The 25,123-nt window shown below is 57.9% G+C and overlaps 1 protein-coding gene across 1 annotated transcript; it reads right to left on the bottom strand.

Moving 5' to 3' along the window:
• Nucleotides 1-1,759: 1,759 nt before the first annotated feature.
• On the bottom strand, nt 1,760-7,684 carry LOC149869785 (epiplakin-like). Its single transcript, XM_090040952.1, has 2 exons — nt 4,253-7,684; nt 1,760-3,952 (listed from the first exon to the last, which is right to left on the bottom strand). Exons 1-2 carry the CDS (start codon nt 7,682-7,684, stop codon nt 1,760-1,762), a joined length of 5,625 nt encoding a protein of 1,874 aa, XP_089897078.1.
• Nucleotides 7,685-25,123: the final 17,439 nt, after the last annotated feature.

Genomic DNA, 25,123 nt, shown 5'->3' with positions numbered 1-25,123 from the left:
CTCTCAGTGCCCAGTTGGCCTGCGACAGAATTGATCCATCTATCTGTTGTTATTATCTGTTGTTATTATTTACTATTAGCTCTTTAATACTGCATTATCTGCTTATCGCATTTGTCTTTCTGTTAACTGTTGTGTGTGTGTGTAAGCTATAATAAATTTGCCTTTGCTTCACTCCCAACTTTGCCTCCTTGATCCGAAACTGAATCAAAAAGCCCAGATGGCCTGTGATAAAACTGATACACTCACAGTGCCCAGCTGGCCAGTGACACTCCTGCCCACAGTTGCCAAACCCTGTCCTCCCATCCCCAGGTGCCCCTCCCTGTCCCTGGCAGACAGCTGGCCCCACGGCACTGTCCCCTGGGTTTCATGCTCAGAGGCAGTGAGCGTGTTAGTGCTGTGGGCCTGGTGCTTCAGAGGCAGCTGCATCTGCAACTCTGCATTTGGGCCAGGATTCTTGTGCCCAGCCAGTGCTCAGCCGCCCCTTGAAACCTCCCCCCGCTGGCCCCAGCCCTGCTGGTTGTCGAGCTCAGGCTGCAGCCAGCCACGCTCCCGGCAGTGATTGTGCCCCACGGACCAGAGTCTGTGCTGCAGGCTACGTACCCCACGCCCCAGTCCTGCACACCCTGATGGGGCACTGGCATCTGGGGGAAATCTCTCCCCCAGCACAACCTGTCCTGCCTGGCGCACCCTTCTTGTGCTTTCTGCCTGGCTCCATCCATCCTCATCTTGGATGTATCCCTATTCCCACAGTGACCCACACAACACAGGTGTGTCCATGCCAGCACCTGCCAGGCAGACGCCGCCTGCCTCGCTGCCTGCTGCCCCTCACCCCCAGGGATGGGACTTCGGCCTCCAGCAGTGACACAACCCTAGTGCCTCCATCTGGGGATCCCAGCCTGTGGCCTGGCTATCGTGGGTGGCTGAGCTGGGCTGGGAGCCGAGAACGGGGCTTGGGGTGGGGAGGGCGGACACCATGGCGGCATGGTCACACCTCAGGGGCCGGGTGGGGACGTCCCCTTGTTTCCCTGGGTAAGGCAGCCCCTTCCCCACGGGTGCCTCTGGCCTGACAAAGGAGCAGCTCAGTCCTTGGTGGCTGCTTCTGTGGGAACATTTATTTACATACATGCCTGCCAGCTCCCCAGTACAGAAGAGGCCCTGCCCGCGCCAAGATGCCCGCACCACCACCGAGGAAGAACATGGTTTCTCCAAAGAGCCAGAAGCTGCCTGTCCCCCTGGTCCATGTCCCTGGCAAAGCCACGTGTAGAGGTCTCTGAGGCTCCGTGGTCTTCGCCCCTGCCTGGGGCAGGACTATGTGCATGGGACCTGCCTGCCCTCACCCAGGGCTGATGCAGGCATGGTTCCCCTGCAGGCATGGGCCAGTCGAGTGCCCTGTAGCCAGGGGGCTCAGCTGGCTGCATGTCCTGTCCCAGGTTCATCTCAGACTGCACCTGTTCTTGCTGGTGCAGCATCTCCTCATCTTCCTCATGGCAAAAATGGGGGAATCAGGGGCATCTGGGCCTGGGTTGGTGCTCTCCCTCCATGGCATGCAGGGTCAGTCATGTGCCAGGCAAAGTTCAGCAGCTCCTGGCATCTTCTGCAGTGAAGACCTGTCTGCCAGGGCCTCTCATTCCCATTTCCTTTACAACCTCATGCTCTCCTATTTCCAGCTGTCATCCCCTAAGGCGCAGGCTCTCGGAGAGGTGCCCACCACATGCTCTGCAGGGGAGAACAGCCCTGGCCTGCTCCCATCCCACCTGCATCACTGGCAGTGGCGGTGGTTCCCCCTTTGCTCCGCAGGACCACTTGTGACAGTGGTGGTGACTGTGATCTTGTTGATCATCAGCCTGCCAGCCCCATACGTGTCCAAGCACGTCTCCCGCTTGTATTCAGAGATGCGCCGGGAGGAGAGGAGCTCCCACACGGACACCCTGTGCCCCTGGAATGGCCTCACCGTGACACAGGTGGCCTCAGAGCACAGGAGATCCAGCGTGTGTGGCTGGCTGGAGGCAAGATTCCCGTGCGCGATGATAGTGCTGAGGATGGTGAACAGCCCCTGCACGGTGAGTGCCCCAGCTCGAAACCTCCCAAGCAGCTCCTGCCTCCTCTCCTCAGGTACATGCCTGGAGAAGAGTAGCTCCCACACGGAGACTTTGCGCCCCTGGAACTTGCCGACCGGCACATCCACGGCAGTCGCCCTCAGGGCCTTTTCCCATTTCTCAGCCCCTTGCCCGTGGTCAGCCTCGGCATTCAGCACCATGAAGGTCTCGGTGCTCGGGCTGGTCTCCTCTGCCTCCAGCTTCCCGCCTGTGGCTTCTACATTGGTCACAATGCCGGTGATGACAGTGACCATCTGGTCCAGGGTTAGCACCCCTCCACAGTACAGCTCCAGCACCTCCTTCCTCTCTGCCTTGGGGAAGTACTTGGAGAAAAGCAGGTCCCACAATGACACCTTGCGCCCCTTGAACTCTCCAACCGGCACGTCCACCATGGTTGCCTTCAGGGTCTTTTCCCATTTCTTCTCCCCCTCTCTGTGGGCAGCATCAGTGTTGAATGCTGTGAGGGTCTTGGTGCTCAAGGTGTCCTCCTCTGCCTCCAGCTTCCCACCTGCAGCTTCTACATTGGTCATGATGCCAGTGACGACGGTGACCACCTGGTCCAGGGTTAGCACCCCTCTGCGGTACAGCTCCAGCACCTCCTTCCTCTCCGCCTCGGGGAAGTACTTGGAGAAGAGCAGGTCCCACACCGAGACCTTCTTCCCCTGGAACTCGCCAACTGGCACGTCCACGGTGGTCACCTTCAGGGTCTTTTCCCAGTCTTCCTCCTCATGGGAGTGGGCGTCCTCAGCCTTCAGCGCTATGAGGGTCTCAGCACTTGGGCTCTCTTCCTCTCCCACGACCTTCCCTCCCTGGGCTTCTGCTTTCCTCATGATGGTGGTGATGACAGTGACCACCTGCTCCAGGGGCAGCACCCCGTCGTGGTACAGCTCCAGCAGCTCCTGCCTCTTCTGCTCAGGGATGAACTCAGAGAAGAGCAGCTCCCACACTGACACCTGCCGCCCCCTGAACTTGCCGACTGGTGAGTCCACCATGGTCGCCTTCAGGGTCTTTTCCCATTTCTTCTCCCCCTCTCTACTGACAGTGTCAATGTTGAGTGCTGTGAGGGTCTTGGTGCTCAAGGTGTCCTTCTCTGCCTCCAGCTTCCCACCTGCAGCTTCTACCTTGGTCACGATGCCGGTGACAACTGTGACCACCTGGTCCAGGGTTAGCACCCCTCCACGGTACAGCTCCAGCACCTCCTTCCTCTCCACCTCAGGGAAGTACTTGGAGAAGAGCAGGTCCCACACCGAGACCTTCTTCCCCTGGAACTCACCGACCGGCACAACCACGGCAGTCACCTTCAGGGTTTTTTCCCAGTCTTCCTCCTCATGGCAGTGGGCCTTGTGATCCTTGCACACAGAGTCAGCCTCATCCTTGCGGGGAGTTCTCACGGTCACCAGCAGCTTCCTGCTGGTGGCTTCTGTTTTCCTTGCAATGGTGGTGACAACGGTGGTCATCAGCTCCAGAGGCAGCACCCCGTCGTGGTACAGCTCCAGCAGCTCCTGCCTCTTCTGCTCAGGGATGAACTCAGAGAAGAGCAGCTCCCACACCGACACCTGCCGCCCCCCGAACTTGCTGACTGGTGAATCCACCATGGTCGCCTTCAGGGTCTTTTCCCATTTCTTCTCCCCCTCTCTGCTGGCAGCGTCAATGTTGAGTGCTGTGAGGGTCTTGGTGCTCAAGGTGTCCTCCTCTGCCTCCAGCTTCCCACCTGCAGCTTCTACCTTGTTCACGATGCCGGTGACAACAGTGACCACCTGGTCCAGGGTTAGCACCCCGCCGCGGTACAGCTCCAGCACCTCCTTCCTCTCCGCCTCAGGGAAGTACTTGGAGAAGAGCAGGTCCCACACCGAGACCTTTTTCCCCTGGAACTCACCAACTGGCACGTCCACGGTGGTCACCTTCAGGGTCTTTTCCCAGTCTTCCTCCTCATGGGAGTGGGCGTCCTCAGCCTTCAGCGCTATGAGGGTCTCAGCACTTGGGCTCTCTTCCTCTCCCACGACCTTCCCTCCCTGGGCTTCTGCTTTCCTCATGATGGTGGCGATGACAGTGACCACCTGCTCCAGGGGCAGCACCCCGTTGTGGTACAGCTCCAGCAGCTCCTGCCTCTTCTGCTCAGGGATGAACTCAGAGAAGAGCAGCTCCCACACCGACACCTGCCGCCCCCTGAACTTGCCGACTGGTGAGTCCACCATGGTCGCCTTCAGGGTCTTTTCCCATTTCTTCTCCCCCTCTCTACTGACAGTGTCAATGTTGAGTGCTGTGAGGGTCTTGGTGCTCAAGGTGTCCTCCTCTGCCTCCAGCTTCCCACCTGCAGCTTCTACCTTGTTCACGATACCGGTGACAACAGTGACCACCTGGTCCAGGGTTAGCACCCCTCTGCGGTACAGCTCCAGCACCTCCTTCCTCTCCGCCTCGGGGAAGTACTTGGAGAAGAGCAGGTCCCACACCGAGACCTTCTTCCCCTGGAACTCGCCGACCGGCACGTCCACAGTGGTCACCTTCAGGGTCTTTTCCCAGTCTTCCTCCTCATGGGAGTGGGCGTCCTCAGTCTTCAGCGCTATGAGGGTCTCAGCACTTGGGCTCTCTTCCTCTCCCACGACCTTCCCTCCCTGGGCTTCTGCTTTCCTCATGATGGTGGTGATGACAGTGACCACCTGCTCCAGGGGCAGCACCCCGTCGTGGTACAGCTCCAGCAGCTCCTGCCTCTTCTGCTCAGGGATGAACTCAGAGAAGAGCAGCTCCCACACCGACACCTGCCGCCCCCTGAACTTGCCGACTGGTGAGTCCACCATGGTCGCCTTCAGGGTCTTTTCCCATTTCTTCTCCCCCTCTCTACTGACAGTGTCAATGTTGAGTGCTGTGAGGGTCTTGGTGCTCAAGGTGTCCTCCTCTGCCTCCAGCTTCCCACCTGCAGCTTCTACCTTGGTCACGATGCCGGTGACAACAGTGACCACCTGGTCCAGGGTTAGCACCCCTCTGCGGTACAGCTCCAGCACCTCCTTCCTCTCCGCCTCGGGGAAGTACTTGGAGAAGAGCAGGTCCCACACCGAGACCTTCTTCCCCTGGAACTCGCCGACCGGCACGTCCACGGTGGTCACCTTCAGGGTCTTTTCCCAGTCTTCCTCCTCATGGGAGTGGGCGTCCTCAGTCTTCAGCGCTATGAGGGTCTCAGCACTTGGGCTCTCTTCCTCTCCCACGACCTTCCCTCCCTGGGCTTCTGCTTTCCTCATGATGGTGGTGATGACAGTGACCACCTGCTCCAGGGGCAGCACCCCGTCGTGGTACAGCTCCAGCAGCTCCTGCCTCTTCTGCTCAGGGATGAACTCAGAGAAGAGCAGCTCCCACACCGACACCTGCCGCCCCCTGAACTTGCCGACTGGTGAGTCCACCATGGTCGCCTTCAGGGTCTTTTCCCATTTCTTCTCCCCCTCTCTACTGACAGTGTCAATGTTGAGTGCTGTGAGGGTCTTGGTGCTCAAGGTGTCCTTCTCTGCCTCCAGCTTCCCACCTGCAGCTTCTACCTTGGTCACGATGCCAGTGACAATGGTGACCACCTGGTCCAGGGTTAGCACCCCTCCGCGGTACAGCTCCAGCACCTCCTTCCTCTCCGCCTCGGGGAAGTACTTGGAGAAGAGCAGGTCCCACACCGAGACCTTCTTCCCCTGGAACTCACCGACCGGCACGTCCACGGCAGTCACCTTCAGGGTTTTTTCCCAGTCTTCCTCCTCATGGGAGTGGGTGTCCTCAGCCTTCAGCGCTATGAGGGCCTCAGCACTTGGGCTCTCTTCCTCTCCCATGACCTTCCCTCTCTGGGCTTCTGCTTTCTTCATGATGGTGGCGATGACAATGACCACCTGCTCCAGGGGCAGCACCCCACCACGGTACAGCTCCAGCAGTACCAGCCTCTTCTGCTCTGGGATGTACTTGGAGAAGAGCAGCTCCCACAGCGACACCCTTTGACCCCAGTACTCACAGGCAGAGCCATCAACCATAGTTGACTTTAAGATGTGGTCCAATTCTTGTTCCTGTGGTGAACTAGCATCCGCAGCTTTGTCCGCAGCCATCAGCTCCCTGTTGGGACTGATGATCCCTGGCATGCTTTTCTTGCTTGCTCCATCTGCCCTGGTGATGGCCAAGGTGACCGCCGCTATCATCTGATTAATGGTCAACACCCGTGATCTATACAACTCCAGCAGCTCCTGCCTCTTTTCCTGAGGGACATGTTTAGAGAAGAGGAGATCCAACAAGGAAACCTTGCGCCCCTTGAGCTCCCCAGCTGTTACATAGATAGTCGCAGACTTCAAGGACTTCCTCAGGCTTTGCTCTTCTGAATGGGCTTCCTCAGCTTTGCCTGCAGTTTCCACCCTTTTGCTGATGCTTTTCCCGGTCACACATTGATGACTCCTTCCCATTTCAGCCTCCCGGCTGAGGATGGCAATGACGATGGTGATCAGCTCTTGGGTGGGGAGCGTGCCCGCTCTGTGCTTGTCCAGCAGCTCTTGCCGTCGCTCGGGGGGGACCTCCCCGGAGAAGAGCAGCTCCCACACGGAGACCTTTTGCCCTCGGAACGGGCCGGCGGGCACGTCGACCATGGTGCCCCGCAAGCTCTCTTCCCAGCCGTCTTCCCGGGACGAGCGGTCGGTGCCGGGGGAGCGCGCCTCCGCGCCGGCCTCCAGCTTGGCGCTGGGGCTCTTGCCACCCCCGTGCTCCCGGCTGCTCTTCTCCTCGGTCTCGGTGACGATGGTGGTGAGGATGGTGATCATCTCCTGAACGCTCAGCCGCCCCGCCTTGTAGTTCCTCAGCAGCTCCTGCCTCCTGTGCTCCAGGACGTAGCGGGAGAAGAGCAGTTCCCAGACGGACACGCTCTGGCCCTGGAAGAGGCCCACGTGCATGGCCACCCGGGCAGCCTGCAAAGCTTTGCGCGCGTCCTCGTTGAGCTGGAAGAGCACGGAGCCCTTGTCCATGAGCTGCAGCATGAGGAGCCCCGAGTCGGGGTCTGGGACGCAGCGGCTGAGGAGCTGCGCGTAGGTGAGGTTCTCCTGGGTGTTGGGGTCGAAGAAGCCCTTGGTGTCGTCGCTGGGGTCCGAGAGGATCTGGTTCATCTCCTGGTCGAAGTAGCCCCGCTTGTAGGCCACCTCCACGGGGACGCGGTGGCTGTGCACTGGGTCGATGATGCCGCCGGTGGCGATCTGGGCTTCCAGCAAGCGGATGCCGTGGTCCTTGATGATGAGGCCTCTCTCCATGGCTTGGAAGAGGGAGATCTTTTCTCCAGTGCAGGGGTCGTGGTAGCCAGTCACGGCTCTCTCTGCAGACAGAAGCTTCTGATAATAATCTCTGCCAATGACTCCAGCGCGGAGCGCATCCTTCACTCTCAGCTTCCTGTTCATCACTGGGTCAATGATGAACCCAGAGGCTGCCTGTGCCTCCAGCAACACCAGCGCCGTGCCCTGGCTCAGGATACCTCGTATCATGGCCTGATAGAGGCTCATCTTCTGGTTCTTGGATGGCATCAGGACTCCAGCTATAACATTCCCCTCCCTGGACCCCATCTCTTCTTCGGTGCTGACATTCCCGCAGCCCTCCATGGCTCTGCCAGATGGCCGTGAGTCCCCCTTTCTGTCGGTGGCAGCTTCTGCAGTAGGCAGTGGCTCCCTTCTCTCCTGGGTAGTAAGTGCGTCTCTGGAGAGAAAAAAGGCTCTGTGAGACACGGACATGTATGCTGTTTTCATGGTAAATAAAATAACTATGGTAAATAAGATGCTGACACACACGCACATGCACACGTGCTCTAGCACACACTTTTGCTATTGTGTGATGGAGGGGGGCACATACAGCCATTGTGTAGATTGTTATTTGGCTCCCTGCAGAGGCTGCCTGGTGCTTATTATGGTCCCCTGGTGCAGCCTTCTCTGGCCCTGGAGGCTGAGGGGAAAGGAGATCTGTAGGCAGCTGCCAGCTGATGATGGACCATGAAGCTGCCATGCTCTGTTACGCAGCCTATGCATTAGGTAAGAGTGATGTTTCTATAATTGATTGGCCGGCATCAGATAACACCTCTTTCTGACTGTGTCCAGGTGGTGAGGTCAGTAGAGATATTTAAGGGGGTCCCTTCAGGAAGGAAAGGAGGGGACATTTTTTTAAAACACACACACAGAAGCATGGACCTCCACAGTTCTTTCTTATTCTCTGGATGCAGAAGTGAGTACCTTACCAGAAACCCAACTAGGAACTTAGTTGACTGTAATCTAGTCATGTATTAATAGGCTGACAGGCCATTCAGATTTGCTCAAGGTTGGTTTTCTTTCAAAAATTTGCTATTGATAATCCTTCCCCACCATATCCCTCTTGGATCAATAAATCTATCTGTTTTAGCACATCTCGCTATGTGTGCTTATGAGGGAAGGGACTTGCTAAGGTGGGCTTGGCTATTTTATTTTCCTCCTGCACAAGAGGTTACTGGTGAATGCTTCAGGCTAATAGAAGCACCCCAAAATCCCAAGGTCTACCGGGCCTGTATATCCCGCGCAGCACAGGGTCCAGACAAAGACCTGAGTCTGGGTGGTGGCAGCGATACCCCAGGCTTGAGGGTGTGCTCCAGAGAGGGGGTCGGCCAGATGTAGGCACCCTGGGGGAGGCACTTGAAGCTTGGTTTTTGGGTTGAGCACAGTGATGCAGGTGGCTCAGCACAGGAGTTCCCCCTGTTGGCCCACTACAGGCTCTGCCTGTTCACTTCTGACCCTGTCCACAGCAGCGTCCGATCCTCTCTTTGCTGAGGTGGACAACACTGTGGGTGAGCCCCATGTCACTGGAGGAGGCCACCTGCAGTCCCCACTGCGCTGGATCTAGGAGACTTTGCCATATTTTGAACAGTTCCAAACATCTGGGAACTTTGGGAACTCTGTCCCCTGGCCACAACCCCAGCAGGGGTTTTGCTCTGTAATGAAGCTTTTTTGCTAGTGAAGTTTTAGTTCAGCATCTTATTTCTTAAATTCCTTCTGGCCGGGACTTCCAGGTTTTAGCTATATTGGTGCCATGGGCAGTGGCATCCTAAGTCACCTTCTATGAGCAGCTAGGCTGGAGAGTCCAGTATTGCTGGCAATCCCTGTGGGGGAAATGTTAGCCCATGTATCACATAGATAGCTGGTGACAGAGTTTTCATTCTTGCTCTCAGGCCTTCCTCTGAGCTAGCCACAAACCCCGGCGGCAGTGTTACGCATCCCACGCAGACCCTCATGTGGTCTTTGCCCCTCTCTCTGTCTCAGGATCTACTGTAACCCTTTGCCAGGATTGCAGCAACTGCAGCTCCCATCTATTTGAATTTAATTGCTCAACCATTGAGACTTACATTTGTGTACCAGGGTGTTTCCTTCCTACTGAGGACATAGTTCCCAGTAGCACAGATTTGTTGTCACCTGCTATTTCCTCTTGCTGAGGTATTTCCACCCCCTGGGTGATCTGCCCACCACTGCGGACTGACCTTCCCTGTGGCATCTCTTGCGTTCAGCGTCTGCTGCTGGATGTCAGTATTGCCCATGCTCATGCCTTTTGGCATTGTTCTTAAAGTCTACACTTCGGGAATGCGAAAAACTTATCTCTTTGTTTTTGTAACAGGCTCACCTTTCAGAGCTTGAGCTGAGTCCCAAGCTTGAGATCCCGCTGTTTTGATTGGTGGAACCCATCCACCAATCAGGAGGCAGCAAGGGAAATAAAGTCACACCCCTTTCCTAAGGGGAGGGGGAGAGGAGGTTCTTTGGACCTGATTGAAGGCTGTGGTGCACAGTATCATTGAAGGTAGGGCATAGACTGGGGCATCTCAGGGCACCGTGCCAAAGAGGGTAAAAAGGCAGCCTCCCTTTACCAATATTAAACGTCAAAGACGTGGCGGGCGAGATAGCGAGGGTGCATTTGAAACCAATTTGGCACGGGGCGGTAGGGGAGTTCGCGGCCGCCCCTAGTCCCCATCCCTCCCACAGTCTTGAACCCTTATGCCTTGTTGTTGCTCCTTTTTAATGTTTTATCTTATATGTGAAGGTCCCACCTCCTCTTCGATCTCGTCCCTTTCCCTTTCATCAAATATTGTCTGATAAAGGTTTACGTGTGCTGCTTGCCTCTAAGTCACACTGCTGTTTCTTCACTGTTTCTTGTGTTTTTTGACCTTGGTTAAGGCTTTTTCTCATGTGAGCTCTGCATCTCACTGCAGTTCTGCTGATAAACTGGTGTGTCTGAGGCCTACAACCATCCACCCTGTCTCTTAGCTGTTCTCTTCCATAACTGCAGGGCCCAGCAAGAGCATGACCTGCAGGACTTAAAGATTCAGCTCCCACCCCTGGCTCCTGCCGCCTCAAGTTAAATTTGGTCTTTTGATATATACCATCCTGTTTACCTACCAAATGGGCATCCAAAACCTCTGTCGCTTTCTTGTAGCCTTTCCCCGCCCTGCTCCCTGGAGGGGAAGGGCATAGAGAAAATGACCAGCTGCCTCTTCTGTGGCAAAGAGGAGGACACTTGTCCATGCTGTGATCCAGACCCTGCGGAGCCACCTGCCTGCGTCTGCAGTCACAGCTCCAGCTGCACAGCCATGCACACCCTGCCTTTGTCCTCGGGCAGCTTGGGGAATCCTCTCATAGTTTCATAGTTGGTCGGGTCATAGTTTCATAGTTTGTAGGGTCGGAAGGGACCTGAGCAGATCATCAAGTCCGACCCCCTGCCATGGCAGGAAAGAGTACTGGGGTCAAACGACCCCAGCAAGGTGTTCATCTAACCTCTTCTTAAAGACTCCCAGGGTAGGAACCTGCACCACTTCTCTTGGAAGCTGGTTCCAGACCCTAGCCGCCCTGACCGTGAAGAAGCGCCTCCTGATATCTAGCCTAAACCTGCCCTCTGCCAGCTTGTGACTGTTATTTCTAGTCATTCCTGGTGGTGCTCGGGGAAACAGTGACTCCCCCAGTGCCTGCTGGTCCCCTCGGACTAGTTTGTAACAGGCCACTAGATCACCCCTCAGCCTTCTCTTGTGGACGCTGAACAGGTTCAGGTCCCACAGTCTCCCATTGTAGGGTCTGCCCTGCTGCCCCCGACCATGCGAGTGGCCTCCTCTGGACCCTCTCCATGCTGTCCACATCCCTCCTGAAGTCCGGCGCCCAGAGCTGGACGCAGTCCTCCAGCTGCGGCCTGACCAGTGCCGCACAGAGGGGGAGGATCACCTCCCTGGCCCTGCTCGAGATGCATCTGTGGATGCAGGACAAGGTGCGGTTGGTCTTCCTGACTGCGTCCCCACACTGCCGGCCCGTGTTCATCTTGGCATCAGTGATGACTCCAAGATCCTTTTCCGCCTCTGCGCTGACGAGAAGGGAGTTCCCCAGCCTGTAGGTGTGGTGCCGGTTCTTCCTCCCCAGCTGCAGCACCTTGCACTTGTCGATGTTGAAACCCATCCTGTTCTCATCCGCCCACCCCTGTAACCTATCCAGATCTAGTTGCAGCCTGTCCCTCCCATCCAGCATGTCTACCTCTCCCCACATCTTAGTGTCATCTGCGAATTTGAGCAGGGTGCTTTTTACCGCCCCCCCCCCATGTTTTGTTCCTTGGGGAAAGGGCTCAGGCTCACTTCGGCATGTCTCTTAGGAAGGTATCACAGAGCCAGAGAGAAGGGGCTAGCCAGGCCATTGGGTCACCAGCCTCCTGTGCCAGGCAGGGGTTCTGGTCTTGCACTTGGGGCAGCAGGGCCGGGGGAGGCCAGACATCGGCCCAGCTGGTCCAGAGTTCGGTCCCACTAGCTGCCGGGAGACGGGCCTCACTCCTGGGCCGTGCCTGTCGCCCCTCCTCTGGCTGCTGGGACAGGCGTTGTCTCGTCAGCCAGGCACGAGGTCACCTTGTCAGGCTCCTGCTCCACATGACGACCCACACGTGTAATTAAGTCACCTCTCGACTTCCTCCCTGGGGAGCTGAGCAGGTTGAGCTCCTCACGCTGTGTTGCCAGGCCTGTTTGCCAGCCCCCGGGTTGCTTCTCCTCTCAGGTGTCTTGGGTGTTTCCACACCCGTCAAGAAGCCGGGACTCCAGGCCCAGCCCGATGTTGTAGGGCGGCATCTCCTGTGCTGCTGGCAGGGGCCAGATCCCACCTGCACGTCTCCTGGATGCTCCTTGTTGTACTTATCCAGGGTCTGCTGGAGCCTGCCCTGCGCCCGTGCCGCCCTGAGTGCACGCAGAGTACTGCTCTGCAATACCCCCAGTCCATTCCCGCATCCCTGCTTCTGGGATGCAGCTGCCCTGCTGCGCTCCTGCTCCCCAGGGCGTTCCCTGCCGTTGGGCTGTGCTATGGCCCATGCTGCTGGAGAGCCGCCGTTTAGGCCGGATACTCAGGTCACTCTGACAAGAGATCGTTGGCCTCCTCATTAACCGACCAGCTGATTTCTGTGTCTCTGCATATAAGAACAGCCCAAAACCTCTATCGCAGGGCAGAGCACATGCAAAACCAGTGCAGAGCCGATTGTTGGGGGCCAGCGAAGCCACCCAGAAACAGCTGTCTTTTGGGATTTCCCAGTAGGTCGTTTATCCTTGTCCAACACGCGCCCTGATCCATGTAATGCAGGTTTTCTGGCTCGGTGGTGCATACGCACGTGCTCAAGAGAAACCCCAGCACACCCTGTCATCTCAGGCTGCAACCTTGACAGGCTGTTAGATAAGACGTCTGTCCCGTGAAACTCGAGTCACGGCTACCGATCTGTCGCTGGGCTTGTGTCCTGCATCATTCCCAGGTCATTGCTCCCGCTGGGCCTGCATCAGCACCCATGAAGGGATGGGGGAACAGCTGGAAAATCTGCATCAAACCATTTTTGGGATGAAAAACGTGATGCCACAAACTCAGCAGTTCCTACAAGAAAGTTCCTGTTTGCTGAAAGCTTTGGTGTTTCCTCTGGGGAAAAATACCCAGGTCGTCTGGGCCTGGGCCTGGGCTGGCTCAACCTGTCGTGGAACGCACGTTCCACCATCTCTCCTTGGGCTACGCCCAGTGGCTCCAGGGAGCCACGGTCTGGCATGTGTCGTGATGCAGGGATCCAGCCCGGGGAGCAGCAGGGTGGCTCCGCGGCTGCTACTGCCTGGCCCTTCTCCCTCCACTCCTGGGAGCTGCCTGGGCCCTTGCTGGCAGCCGCTGGCTTCTCCTGTCCTGCTGCTGGTCTCCAGGCCGGGCGGCTGCTCCCGTTTCTTCCTCAGCATCCTCGGGGAGGCAGGAGGCCTGGCTGTCCCGTCCTGCTCCCAGGCTCTTAGAGGCGCAGATGGGGCTGGGGCCTGTGGGGGCCAGAAGCTGTCACACCCCAGGGCCAGCACACGTGTATGGGACACTCATGCCACCTGCATGGCCCTGGGGCGAAGAGACGCGAGAAGAGCGTAAACTGTCATTATCCAGGCTGCAATCAGTGTGTGCATAGCTTCCCAGGCTGGGCTGGGGTAGGGCTGCCTCTGCCTCTGCCTCTCCCACCCACGGGCTCCATCCAGCTGCCAGCTCCTCGCTGCCACACGGAGCCTGTTTGACATGGAGGAGCATGGGGGGCACAGCATGACCGGGGACCTCCTGGCAGGGGCTGGCGCCGCCTGTCCAAGTGCCCCCAACACAAATTCATCCCTGGCCCTGCTGCAGCTGCCCCATGCAGCACCCAGTGTGGATCCGCTCGCAGGGTCTTGCTCCCTGGACGATGCTGCCTCCCCGCTGGCCACAGCTCTCCCCTCTCACACCCTTGTCCCAGGCTGCCTGGGGCTTCAGCAGAGGCCACGATGCCGCGGCCCCGTGGGGTCCTTGGCTGCCAGCAGTGCACCCCTGGTGCCAAGAAGGCTACTGGCATCCAGGGCTGTGTTGGAGGAGCATTGCCCGCAGATCCAGGGCAGCAATTCTGCCCCTCTGTTCAGCACGGGGGAGGCCAAATCTGGAGTCCTGCATCCAGCTGTGGGCCCCCACTACAGAAAATGGATGGATGGAGAGAGTCCAGTGGAGGGCAATGGAGATGGTTGTGGGGCTGGGGGACAGGACTGGTGAGGAGAGGCTGGAGGAACTGAGCTGATTTAGTCTGGAGAAGAGAAGACCGAGGGGGACTGAATAGCAGCCGTCACCTCCCTGCAGGGGGGCTGCAAAGAGGACAGAGCTGGACTGGTCTCAGTAGGGGCAGACGACAGGACAAGGAGCAATGGGCTCAAGCTGTAGCAAGGGAAGTTGAGGCTGGATATTAGGAAAAACTCTCTCACCAGGAGGGTGGTTAAGCACTAGGACAGGTTACCCAGGGAGGTGGTAGAGTCTCCATCCCTGGAGGTGTGTAAGCCCGGGGTAGACAAAGCCTTGGCTGAGATGATGTAGCTGGGGCTGGTCCTGCTTGGAGCAGGGTTGCATGAGATATCTCCTGCAGTCCCACCCTGCCCAATGATCTGTGCTTCGCTAGTGCAGCAGGGCCACTGGCCATGTCGCTGCGAGTGCTGCCTCGAGGCCGTGGGGTTTGTGGGGTGCTGGTCCCAAAGGGAGCCGAGATGCAGAGCACAAGGCAGCCGCCCTCGGGGCAGGGGCCAGCTCAGCCTGGACTCCAGTGCCACATCCCTCGCGTGCCCTGCTGAGCCCCAGCCCCGTCCCGCTCTGCCAGGCTCCCTCCGTCCTACCTGGCGTCTCACCCGGGGCTGCTCTCGCTCTGCTGCTGCCACTCGTCAGGCCAGCTCTGTAGCTGGGACAAGAGCCTAATTTAAGCTGGTCCCTGCCCGTCCCCGCCCTGGGATGACGCACCAGGAGCCCATTAGGCAGGTGTGGCAGGTGCGAGGAGGGCGGCTGCAGCCCCGGCTCTTGCCCATGCCTGGCCCTTAGCGAAGCAGGGAGGTGCAACCCCCTCCCCGCTGAGCTCCCGGTGCCGTCTGGGGGTGGGGATGGGGCCCGGGGGCTCGGCACATGGCCTTGGCTAGCAATGGCTGTGCGGGGGATGCAGGGGGCTGGAGGGGGAGGCTCAGGGTCCCCAGACTGGTGCCGTCACCTCTGTCCTGGGCAGATGCCCGGGGCAGCCCTCCCTGCCTCCTGCATCGCCCGGCTCCGCCAGCCCCTGCACCGCCAGGCTTGCCGAAAGGCCCTTCCCGCATCCACCTGCGCCTGCCCACGGGCCTGCCCTGCGCTCCAGGCTTCCCTCCAGCCACCCCTCCCGGCCACGAGTCCAGTGACCCAGCCCCCCCGCCCCCCGCGCTGTGCCTGGGCAGCAGGCCCCACCATGGCTCTGCCCTGGCTCCTGCCCCTTCTCGTCCCTGAGCAGCCTGGCCTGGGCCACCGTGCTGCCGGCTGCCACCTGCGCCTCTGCACCCGCAGCGGTGCCACCGTGGTGTGGCACCGCCCCGACACAGCCCCATGGCAGGCTGCTCCAGAAAGCCCGGGGGTGAGGAGCATCCTTGAGGACCCTGCATCTCTGGCCCAAGACCCTCCTCCCATGTCTGGGATGGTTCGGATGGGGCCGGCCCTGCCTGGAGCGGGGGCTGAAACAGGCCTGGCCTGGGGTCTCTGCCAGCCCGGCTGCACTGCGAGGCTGTGCTCTCCGGGCTTTGGCACTGGCTGGTTATGGTGCGAGCTGCTGGCCGTGTGTCTTGCACACTGCATGGTTTTGTGCGACTGGTGTTGGGGAGTGCATGTGTATGACTGGTGTGTGCGTGTGTGTATGTGTCTACGGTATCATTGTGTGTGTGTGTGTGTGTGTGTGTGTGTGTGTATGACTGATGCTGATGTGAGACTGATGTTGGCATGATTGCATGCATGTGTGTGACTGATGTTGGTGTGACTCTGTGAGTGCGTGTGTGAGACTGTTGCTGTGATTGCACGTGAATGTGTATCTCTGACTGATGCTGGCGCAACTGTGTGTGTGTGAAGGATGTTGGTGTAAAGGCAGGTGTGCTCCCTGTGCTGTGGCCCTGGCCTGGGAGCCTCCCTGGTGCCGCCCGTTTGCATTTAGTGGCTGGCTGTGGGGTGTTCACGTGAGCTCGGTGCTTGTGAGGGGGACTGGCCAGGACGGGTGTCCCCACCTCAGGACACCCCTCTTCTACCAGGACCTTCTCTGCTGCCCACGTGACACCAGCCCCCCACCCCGCCCCACCCCACCGCTGGTCCCATTCTGCCTTGCTGCACCCTCTGCGGGGGGCTACGCCTGGACAAGGAAATGCAGCTGCTGCGCCCGGGGCTGCCCACGAGCTGGACTAGTGCGGCTGAGTCCGCCCGGTCCGTGCCAGCTCTGGGCAGGCGGGAAGACCCCAATACTTGTTTGCATTCAGTCACCAGACTCGACCCGGGATCGGGACTGACAGTTCTCGCACGCTTGTGGCTGGCGGCACCACGGTGTGTTGGGTCGACACCGTCACCCCTCGCCAAGGCTCAGCTCCAAGTGCAGGCCCCTCGCCCAGGGAGCAGCCCGACGCAGGGGCTGGGCGTTGCACAGGCCTGGGCCGAATCCTGTGTGCTCTGCCCCCCTCGTCCGGCCACGGGGCCTAACACCTGGTGCATCCCGTGGCTGTTTGCAGCTGATGCTGGTGGAAGCCTTGCCTTGTCCACAGCCGGGAGACGCTCATCCCGCCCCATCTGCTTGAGGCACGTCTGGGTGGAGATCCTGCTTAACAGCAAAACAGCAAGTACCAAGGAAACTTGTATCTCTGCCAATCGCCCTCCTGTCGCTGCGGGGCAGGCACGTGCGGGCGGCGGGAACAAAGCGCCTGGCTCGGCAACTCTGGGAAACCTGCCTTCGCAAGCCGGAGTTCCCAGGAACACAGACCTCTCCCCGCCCCGAAGGACGAAGGACGTGGTGCGGAGGGACGCGGCAGGGTCTGCTGGGCACCGGTGCCCCCACCCCTCCCCTCCCCTCCCCGCCTGCCAGCTGCCACTCCACGGCTCCTGCCCGGAGGGGCCCCGCTTGCAGTGGGATCTGAGCTGCCAGGAGCAGGCCCAGGCTCAGGCTGGCCGTGGCCGTGGGCCCTCGTGGGTAAAGGTGCTATTCATGCACTAGCCGATGTCTCTGGCCCCTCCCCAAAACTTCTGCTGCCCCTCACCATCGTACGGCCTGCAGTGCTGAGGCCAGGCTGGGCCTCCTGGCACAGCGAGGCCCCGGAGACCGCTGGCACCCACGGGGCACAAGGGCTAGGCCGAGTGCAGCGAGAGGTCTGAGGCTGCCCCCACTCCTTGCTCTGCGGTCTCCGCAGTTCTCAGCGCAGGACAAGGAGCAATGGGCTCAGGCTGCAGCAAGGGAAGTTGAGGTTGGATATTAGGAAAGCCTCTCTCACGAGGAGGGTGACGAAGCACTAGGACAGGCTCCCCAGAGAGGTGGGGGAGTCTCCATCCTTGGAGGTGTTGAAGACCTGGGTAGACCAAGCCTTGGCTGGGATGATGTAGACGGGGCTGGTCCTGCTGTGAGCAGGGGGTTGGACTAGATGACTGCAGCGGTCCCTTCCAGCCCCCATTGTCTGTGCATCTGTGAACTTGGCAATGCACCACTGAACCTGAGTGCCGCAGCACAGCCCACCTCCCATCCCTCCTGGCTGCTGAGAGCGCCCGCTGCTCCGCTCCCTCTGACTGTCTTCCCAGGTGCTTTGCAAACTCCCTGCCCTGCAACCCTGGCAGCTGTGGACACTTGCTTTCCCAGGGGACTCTGGGATTGCCACCCCCAAGAGCATGACCTGCAGGGCTGGCTGCGGGTCCCACTTCCCAGCATGGTCAAGACCGTCCAGAGCCAAGCACGAGACCGTCCTGCCATGCCCAGCACTCCTGGGGTGCCATTAGCAATGCAGGGTGCACTTGGGCTGTGGCAATGAGGCTGGGGAGAGGGGCTCCTAGGGGAGCGGGACCTGGGGGTGCTAATCTGGGCCTCGTGTCCCAGTGCGGCTTGCAGCACGGGGGCCTGGTTCAGAATCGCTGGCAGGCACGGGCACGGGCTCTGGGGATGAGCGCGTCCCTACCTGTTGGAGCAGCCAGCCCCCATTTACTGGATCATGTTTCCCACAGGCTCAGCTTTGCCCGCAGCTTATCCCTGCCTGCCGCAGCCTAGGCATGGCGGGGCTGCTGAATCCTGCAGGGCTCGTGCTGCCGGGGGGTGGCTGTTGGCTTGGCTGCGGGTGTGAGCCCCACCGGTGAGACACGCTATGGCACTGCCGCCCACGGCTGATACAGGTCCCCGGCGGTAACTGCCACACGGCCTGGGCTCAGCGCCTCGGCTGGGGAAAGGAGGAGCGGCAGAGGGGTTGTGACGCCTGGGTTGTTGCAGGCGGGCAGCTGGCCCAGATGTGGGCGAGGAAGGATGTCATGCCCCCACGGTTGTCTGAGCACAGCAGGGAACGGGGCATGCTCCACAACCAGCCCCATGTCCTCCACGGCTGGTTCCCTGGAACGGCCTGAGCACGTCATGCACCGCCCCAGGGGGTGGGACACACACCACGCTCGCCCCGGGCCAGCTCTAGGGCTCTGGGCCACTAGTGCTGGGCCTAGGCTGGAGCCTGCGTGGCCCAGGAGCACCTGAGTGGCAGCACCTGCAGTGCTCGTCACCCACGGTGCCAGTTTCGGGTGGGGTGCCCTAGGCCAAGACACCCCTTATTTTTGTCTGCCAGTGAACAGGCAGGCAACGTAGGAACAGTCAGATGATATTTAATGGCCAAAAGGGCGGTCGGAGCTGCCGTGGACCTGGGGAATGCGCTGTCCCAGAGCCAAGCGGCGTGGCGGGAACCCTGGTGTGGCATCCACGTGATGTGCCCTTACTGCGTGTGCCTTGGGAGCAGGGGCAGCCAGGGCACTGGGGTGAGCCTGGGAGCCACCAGCTGCTGCTTCCAAGCCCTGAGCGGGTGGTGCCTGTGACGTGGCCCCTGCCCGTCACCAATACCCAGGCGTCATCTGGGGTTGTCAGTGCCAGTGTTGGCATTGTTCTCATCCAGTGTTATTGATGTGCTGTCAGGGTTGAAGTCTCATGAGCTGCGGTGTTGACAGGTCTCAGTCAGGAGAGCCCGACACCAATCTTGTCTTAAAGACAACCACGGGTTCGGTTCGGTGGCAGAGATTCGGCCAGCTTTATTGCCTGTAAGCGCAGCCCCAACACATTGGCCTAGCTGCACCTCAGCCCAGGAGCGAAGGCACTGGTACCCATGGCACAACACCACGCAGGCTCCCACTGGCTGGTACAAAGTTGTCCGGCTTTCCATACAATGACCAAAACGAATAGGGAATTGTATTCCCTGCATCTTCAGCATCTCAAACCGGCCTGCATCAGGTGCTTGTTACGCATGCTGACCCTGGGTATTCCCACTCCAGTATCATCCTGGTACTGGTCTATCCTACCTTGTACCATCATCTCTCCCTCCTATCTCTTGGCATGTGAGCCTGCCAAATTTTGTTTATGTGAGGAATTCAGGCACTGGGCAGGTTTGCTGGTCAATGCTTCAGCAAAGCTTTTCTGCGAGTAGCATACATTGATCAATGCTCCAGAGCATCCTTTTTGTCTTTTACAGGGGAGGATGTCCACCCATCATCCTGGAAAAGCACAATGTGCAGCTAGAGGGTAACCCAGTGGGCTAGACACTGTTTTGAGTGACCTACTTATGCCCATCTATGCATTCATGTCTCATCCATCTACACATTGCTTTGTATGACCCGTATACCAGCCTTTCCAATTGTTTGTTCCACATGTAACCCAGGAACACCCAAGGGTGTGCCCATCCTCATTTGGAAGGGATAGAGGAGGCAGGTGACAGTGCCATGAGAGGGACACTGGTGATTTGAGCACAGGTCCCTCTTTCCTCTATAGAGTGAACTCCATGCCAATGCTCTTAACTATTTACAGTTTATTGAATTATAATATACGTACTATTTCTTATTCAATATTAGACGTAAATATTCTAACAGGTAGCAAAAGAAAAAAAACTTTCCAAAAATATTCTTAGCAATATCTTTTAACACCACCCAAGGTATACAGATAAATATTTACAATACAATAAGCCAAAACCCATTATACCAAACTAACCCAGTTCCATAACATTTTGTACAACATAGCCATATTTATGATAAAATTATACAAAATACAAGGTGCGGTTTTACATGACATGGTGCATTTACCCCTAGATCCCAGCTAGCAAGGGGTGCTTCCCCTCCTATGTGTCTAGCTGGCAGGGAAACTTCCACCCAGGGCTTCCCTTGGGTGCGCGGTGTCGCCTTATTTCCGGTATGCCTCCCCTGCGGGACCCGACTCTTCCAGCAACTTAGTTTTCCTCGAGGAGCCATCGACTGGGCCTCCGAGCCCTCTTCGCAATCGGGCACCCCGCCAGTGTTGTCTGCGTCACTCCAAGACCTCCCGTCCTGGCCCTGTGCCCCGCTTTGGGCACTGGGGGCTCTTCCAGCTCTTGTGGTGGGGAACTTAGCTGCTGCTGGCTGGGTTTACCTGGCCTTATGCTTAGGCCTCCCTTTCCCTGAGCCCTGCCCTAGGCTCTGGGGCTCTGTTAGTTCTTTGGCCGGGCCGCACTGTGGGGCTCTGGTTATCCAGCTTACACCGGGGCCAACCTGAGCAGCCTCAAGCTGCTCCCAGGCCCAGCTCTCAGTGTGCTGGTCTGCACGCCGCATGGGGCCAAGCAGCCGCGAGCTGCTCCCAGGGCCGGCTCTCCATGTGCCGGTCTGCACGCCTCTCCATCCAGCCCTTTGCTGAGGACGCAGGCTTGAGCTGCCTTGACAGCTCCCAGAGCCCAAGCCCCATGCGCCAGCCTGCACACCGCTGGGGTGAAGAAAGGATCCCGTGGAGGCTCTTCCTTCACCAGTGTCCCTCGTCATCTCTGCCCAGCGTGCTTTTATCTACCCCGGAGGCCCCGCCCCTGCAGTCTGCTGGACCAGCAAAGCACAGTCTTCAAACAGGTCCAGGGGCTCCTCACCCTCCCCACTCTGAGCAGGGGCATGGCAAGCTCCTCCCAGCTGTTACCTGATTGGTAGAAATGTTCCACCAATCCAACGTGTCCTTCTCCAAGCTGGGCTTGCCGGGCAAAAGCGGTGAGCCCGCCACACATAGGTTGGGCTGGGGAATGTGAGGTCCAGGACCTAAAGTTGAGAGGAGGAACGCTTCACCCATACAGTGATAATAAGCCATATGACGAGAACACCAGTACTATGCTGATACGGATAAACAATACCATTAAAACCTAAATGCATATGGGTGTACAGAGCATGCATGGAAATCCAGAGTTTCATAGATTTTTAGTCAGAAGGGACCTCAGCAGATCATTGAGTCCAACCCTCCGCCCCGGGCTGGAAGAGCGCTGGGGTGAGATGACCCCAGCCCGGTGCTTGTCCAGTCTTCTCTTAAAGACCTGCAGGGTAGGGGAGAGCACCACCTCCCCTGGAGCCCGTTCCAGATTCTGGCAACCCTTACCGTGAAGAACTTCTTCCTAATGTCTAGCCTAAATCTGCTCTCCGTCAGTCTGTGGCCGTTGTTTCTAGTTACTCCAAGGGGCGCCCTGGTGACCAGAGCATCTCCTGTTTCTTGCTGCCCACTCTTCGGCAAATTTGTAGATGGCCACAAGATCCCCTCTCAGCCTTCTCTTACGGAAGCTGAAGAGATCCATCCCTCAACCTCTCCTCGTAGGCCCTTACCTGCAGGCCCCCAACTATACAAGTGGCCTCCTCTGGACCCTCTTGAGGGTGTCCACTTCCTTCTTGAAGGGCGGCGCCCAGAACTGGACACGGTACTCCAACCGCAGCCTGACCAGTGCCGCATAGAGGGGACATATCACCTCCTTAAACCTGTTCGTAATGCACCTGCTAATGCATGATAGAGTGTGGTTAGCTCTACTGATCGCTTCGTCACACTGTCGACTCATGTTCATCTTGGAGTCAACTATGACTCCGAGATCCCTGCTGCTGCTGTGCTGCTTAGAAAGTCCCCCCAGCTGGAAGTGTGTTGGGGTTTCCTTCCCCCTAGGTGCAGTACTCTGCACTTATTCTCATTAAACGGCATCCTATTTTGTTTTGCCCACTTTTCCAGCTTGTCCAAATCTTCCTGAATCCACTCCCTGTCCTCCAGTGTGTCTGCTTTCCCCCACAATTTGGTGTCATCCGCAAATTTGGACAGTCTGCTCACTACGCCTTTGTCCAAATCACTGATGACGATGTTGAACACCACTGGCCCGATGACCGAGCCTTGGGGGACCCCACATCCTTCAAGGTCGATACCGACCCATCCACCACCACTCCCTGGGCGTGTCCCGTCAGCCAATTCACCACCTACCTGACCGTGAAATCATCTACGTCACAGCCATAGTTTCATAGTTTCTAGGGTCGGAAGGGACCTGAGTAGATCATCTAGTCCGATCCCCTGCCATGGCAGGAAAGAGTACTTGGGTCAAACGACCCCAGGAGGTGGGGCCACTCAGTAGGGTTTTTTTGTTTGTTTTGTTTTGTTTTGTTTTTGGGGGGGGGTTGTTCATTTGTTTGGGTTTTTTTTATGAGAATGGGATATGACACCATAACAAAGGCTTTTTAAAAATCCAAATAGATGACAACCATCTCAGCTCCTGCATCTAAGCAGTTCGTAACCTGGTCGTAAAAACAAACCAGGTTTGTCAGGCAGGATCCACCTGCTATAAATGCATGCTAGTTGCCCCTCAGCATTACTTTTTCTGCTGGACTCACACAAATATATTCCTTAATAATTTTTTCAAAGGTTTTCCCAAGGATAGAGGTAAGGCTAACTGGCCTTAATTACTCAGGTCCTCCTTCCTCCCCTTCTTGAAAATAGGGACCACATTGGCCCTTTTCCAGTCTCCTGGGACCTGTCATGAGCACCATGAGTGGTCAAACAGCTGTGCCAGCAGCTCTGCTATGACACTGGCCAATTCCTGCAGCACCCTTGGATGAAGAACAAGAAGTCCTTTTTAAATACATCGGGGGCAAAAAGAAGGTACCGGGTAACGTGGGGCCCCTGCAGGACACGCTAGGAAATTTGGTCATCACACCAGACGACAAATCTAACCTATTTAACAACTTCTTTGCCTCCATTGTCCTAAGCAGGGGGTAGATCAGCCCCCACACCGGGCCCCCCCCAGGCCCCAGGGGAGGCGCACCCAGGCCCAGGGTCAGGACGGATCTAGTCAGGGATGTCTGGCGGGACTGGACGTGTTCAAGTCAGCGGGTCCGGACGATCTCCACCCCCGAGCACTGAGGGAATCGGCTGCGGTCGTTGCGGGACCCCGGCACGGCTGTACGAGCACTCGCGGTGCTCTGGTGTGGGGCCGGAGGACTGGAAAAGGCCAACGTGGTTCCCATCTTCAAAAAAGGCAGGAAGGAGGACCCGGGAAACTATAGGCCAGTTAGTCTTACCTCGATCCTGGGCAAGCTTTTTGAGAGAGTTATCCTGGCGCATGTCCACGAGGGGCCGGGGGCGGAGATTATGCTCAGGGGCAACCAACGTGGGTTCATTAGTGGCAGATCCTGTCAGACCAACCTGGCGGCCTCTACGACCAGGTCACCAAATCCTTAGATGCAGGGGGAGCAGCGGACATCGACTTCCTGGACTTTCAGGAGGCCTTCGACACTGTCTCTCACCCCGTTCTCATTAAGAAACTGGGGGCTGTGGTGTCGACACCCACACAGTCAGACGTGTCGCCAACTGGCTGGAGGGCCGCACCCAGAGAGCGGTGGTGGACGGGTCATGTTCGACCCAGAGGGACGAGGGCAGTGGGGTCCTCCAGGGCTTGGTCCTCTGGCCTGCACTGTTCAACTTCTTCATCAGTGACTTGGATGAGGGGGTAAAAAGCACCTGTTCAGATTTGCTGATGACACTAAGATGTGGGGGGATGTGGGCACACTAGAAGGGAGGAATAGGCTACAATTGGACCTAGACAGGTTACAGGGGTGGGCAGATGAGAACAGGATGGGATTCAACACCGACAAGTGCGAGGTGCTGCACCTGGGGAGGAAGAACTGGCCCCATACCTACAGGCTGGGGAACTCCCCTCTTGTCAGGGCAGAGGCAGAAAAGGATCTTGGAGTCATCACTGACTCCAAGATGAACATGGGCCGGCAGTGTGGGGACGCGGTCAGGAAGGCCAACCGCACCTTGGCATGAATCCACAGATGCATCTCGAGCAGGTCCGGGGAGGTGACCCTCCCCCTCTGTGCGGCACTGGTCAGGCCGCAGCGGGAGTACTGCGTCCAGTTCTGGGCGCCGCACTTCAGGAGGGATGTGGACAACATGGAGAGGGTCCAGAGGAGGCCACTCGCATGGTCGGGGGCAGCAGGGCAGGCCCTATGAGGAGAGGTGACGGGACCTGAACCTGTTCAGCCTCCACAAGAGAAGGCTGAGGGGGGATCTTGTGGCCTGTTATAAACTAGTCAGGGGGGATCAGCAGGCACTGGGGGAGTCCCTGTTCCCCCGAGCGCCGCCAGGAGTGACCAGGAATAACGGTCACAAGCTGGCAGAGGGTTGATTCAGACTAGACATCAGGAGGCGCGACTTCCAACCAACTATGAAACTAAGATCATCTGGGTCTGCTGCTTTGAACACATCTAGCCCCTCCAAATGCCTGTTCACTAGGTTGATACTAGGAGTTGGTGGACCAGTGTCCCCCCCCGTGCCTGTCTATTTCATAGACATTTGGGCTGGAAGGGACCTCGGAAGATCATGGAGTCCAGCCCCCACTATAGTCCAGTTTGGTGATATTGTAGGCTGCTATGGGCAGGGTCTGGGCAGATCACAGCAGGGTATGTTTGGTCACACTAGTTGAGCTGACCAGCTTTACTTTTACTGCTGGCTTTGGCCAAGGACTCACTGTTCAGGGCCCTTGCCTCTGCTGCAGCCAGGCTAGTGGATAATACTCGGAGGCCACCCAGGCTTGGTAGCGATGCAAAACAAATAAAAGAAGTTAAACAAATAAGCAGCACTTAGGTGTATTTCAGTGGTTCTTCTAGACTTCACCTCCTGGTCGTCTCTTATCTTTCAGAGGCTTTGCAGAGCCTGTGGGCTTGTGCAACAAGCAAATGATCAAACAGAGAGAGAGAAGCCCAGCTCCAGCTCTCCTGGTG

This window comes from Crocodylus siamensis, chromosome 3, assembly GCF_052110815.1.
Source record: "Crocodylus siamensis isolate JL-2025a chromosome 3, ASM5211081v1, whole genome shotgun sequence".
Taxonomy (NCBI): domain Eukaryota; kingdom Metazoa; phylum Chordata; order Crocodylia; family Crocodylidae; genus Crocodylus; species Crocodylus siamensis.
This window is presented reverse-complemented; position numbering and strand designations above follow the sequence as displayed.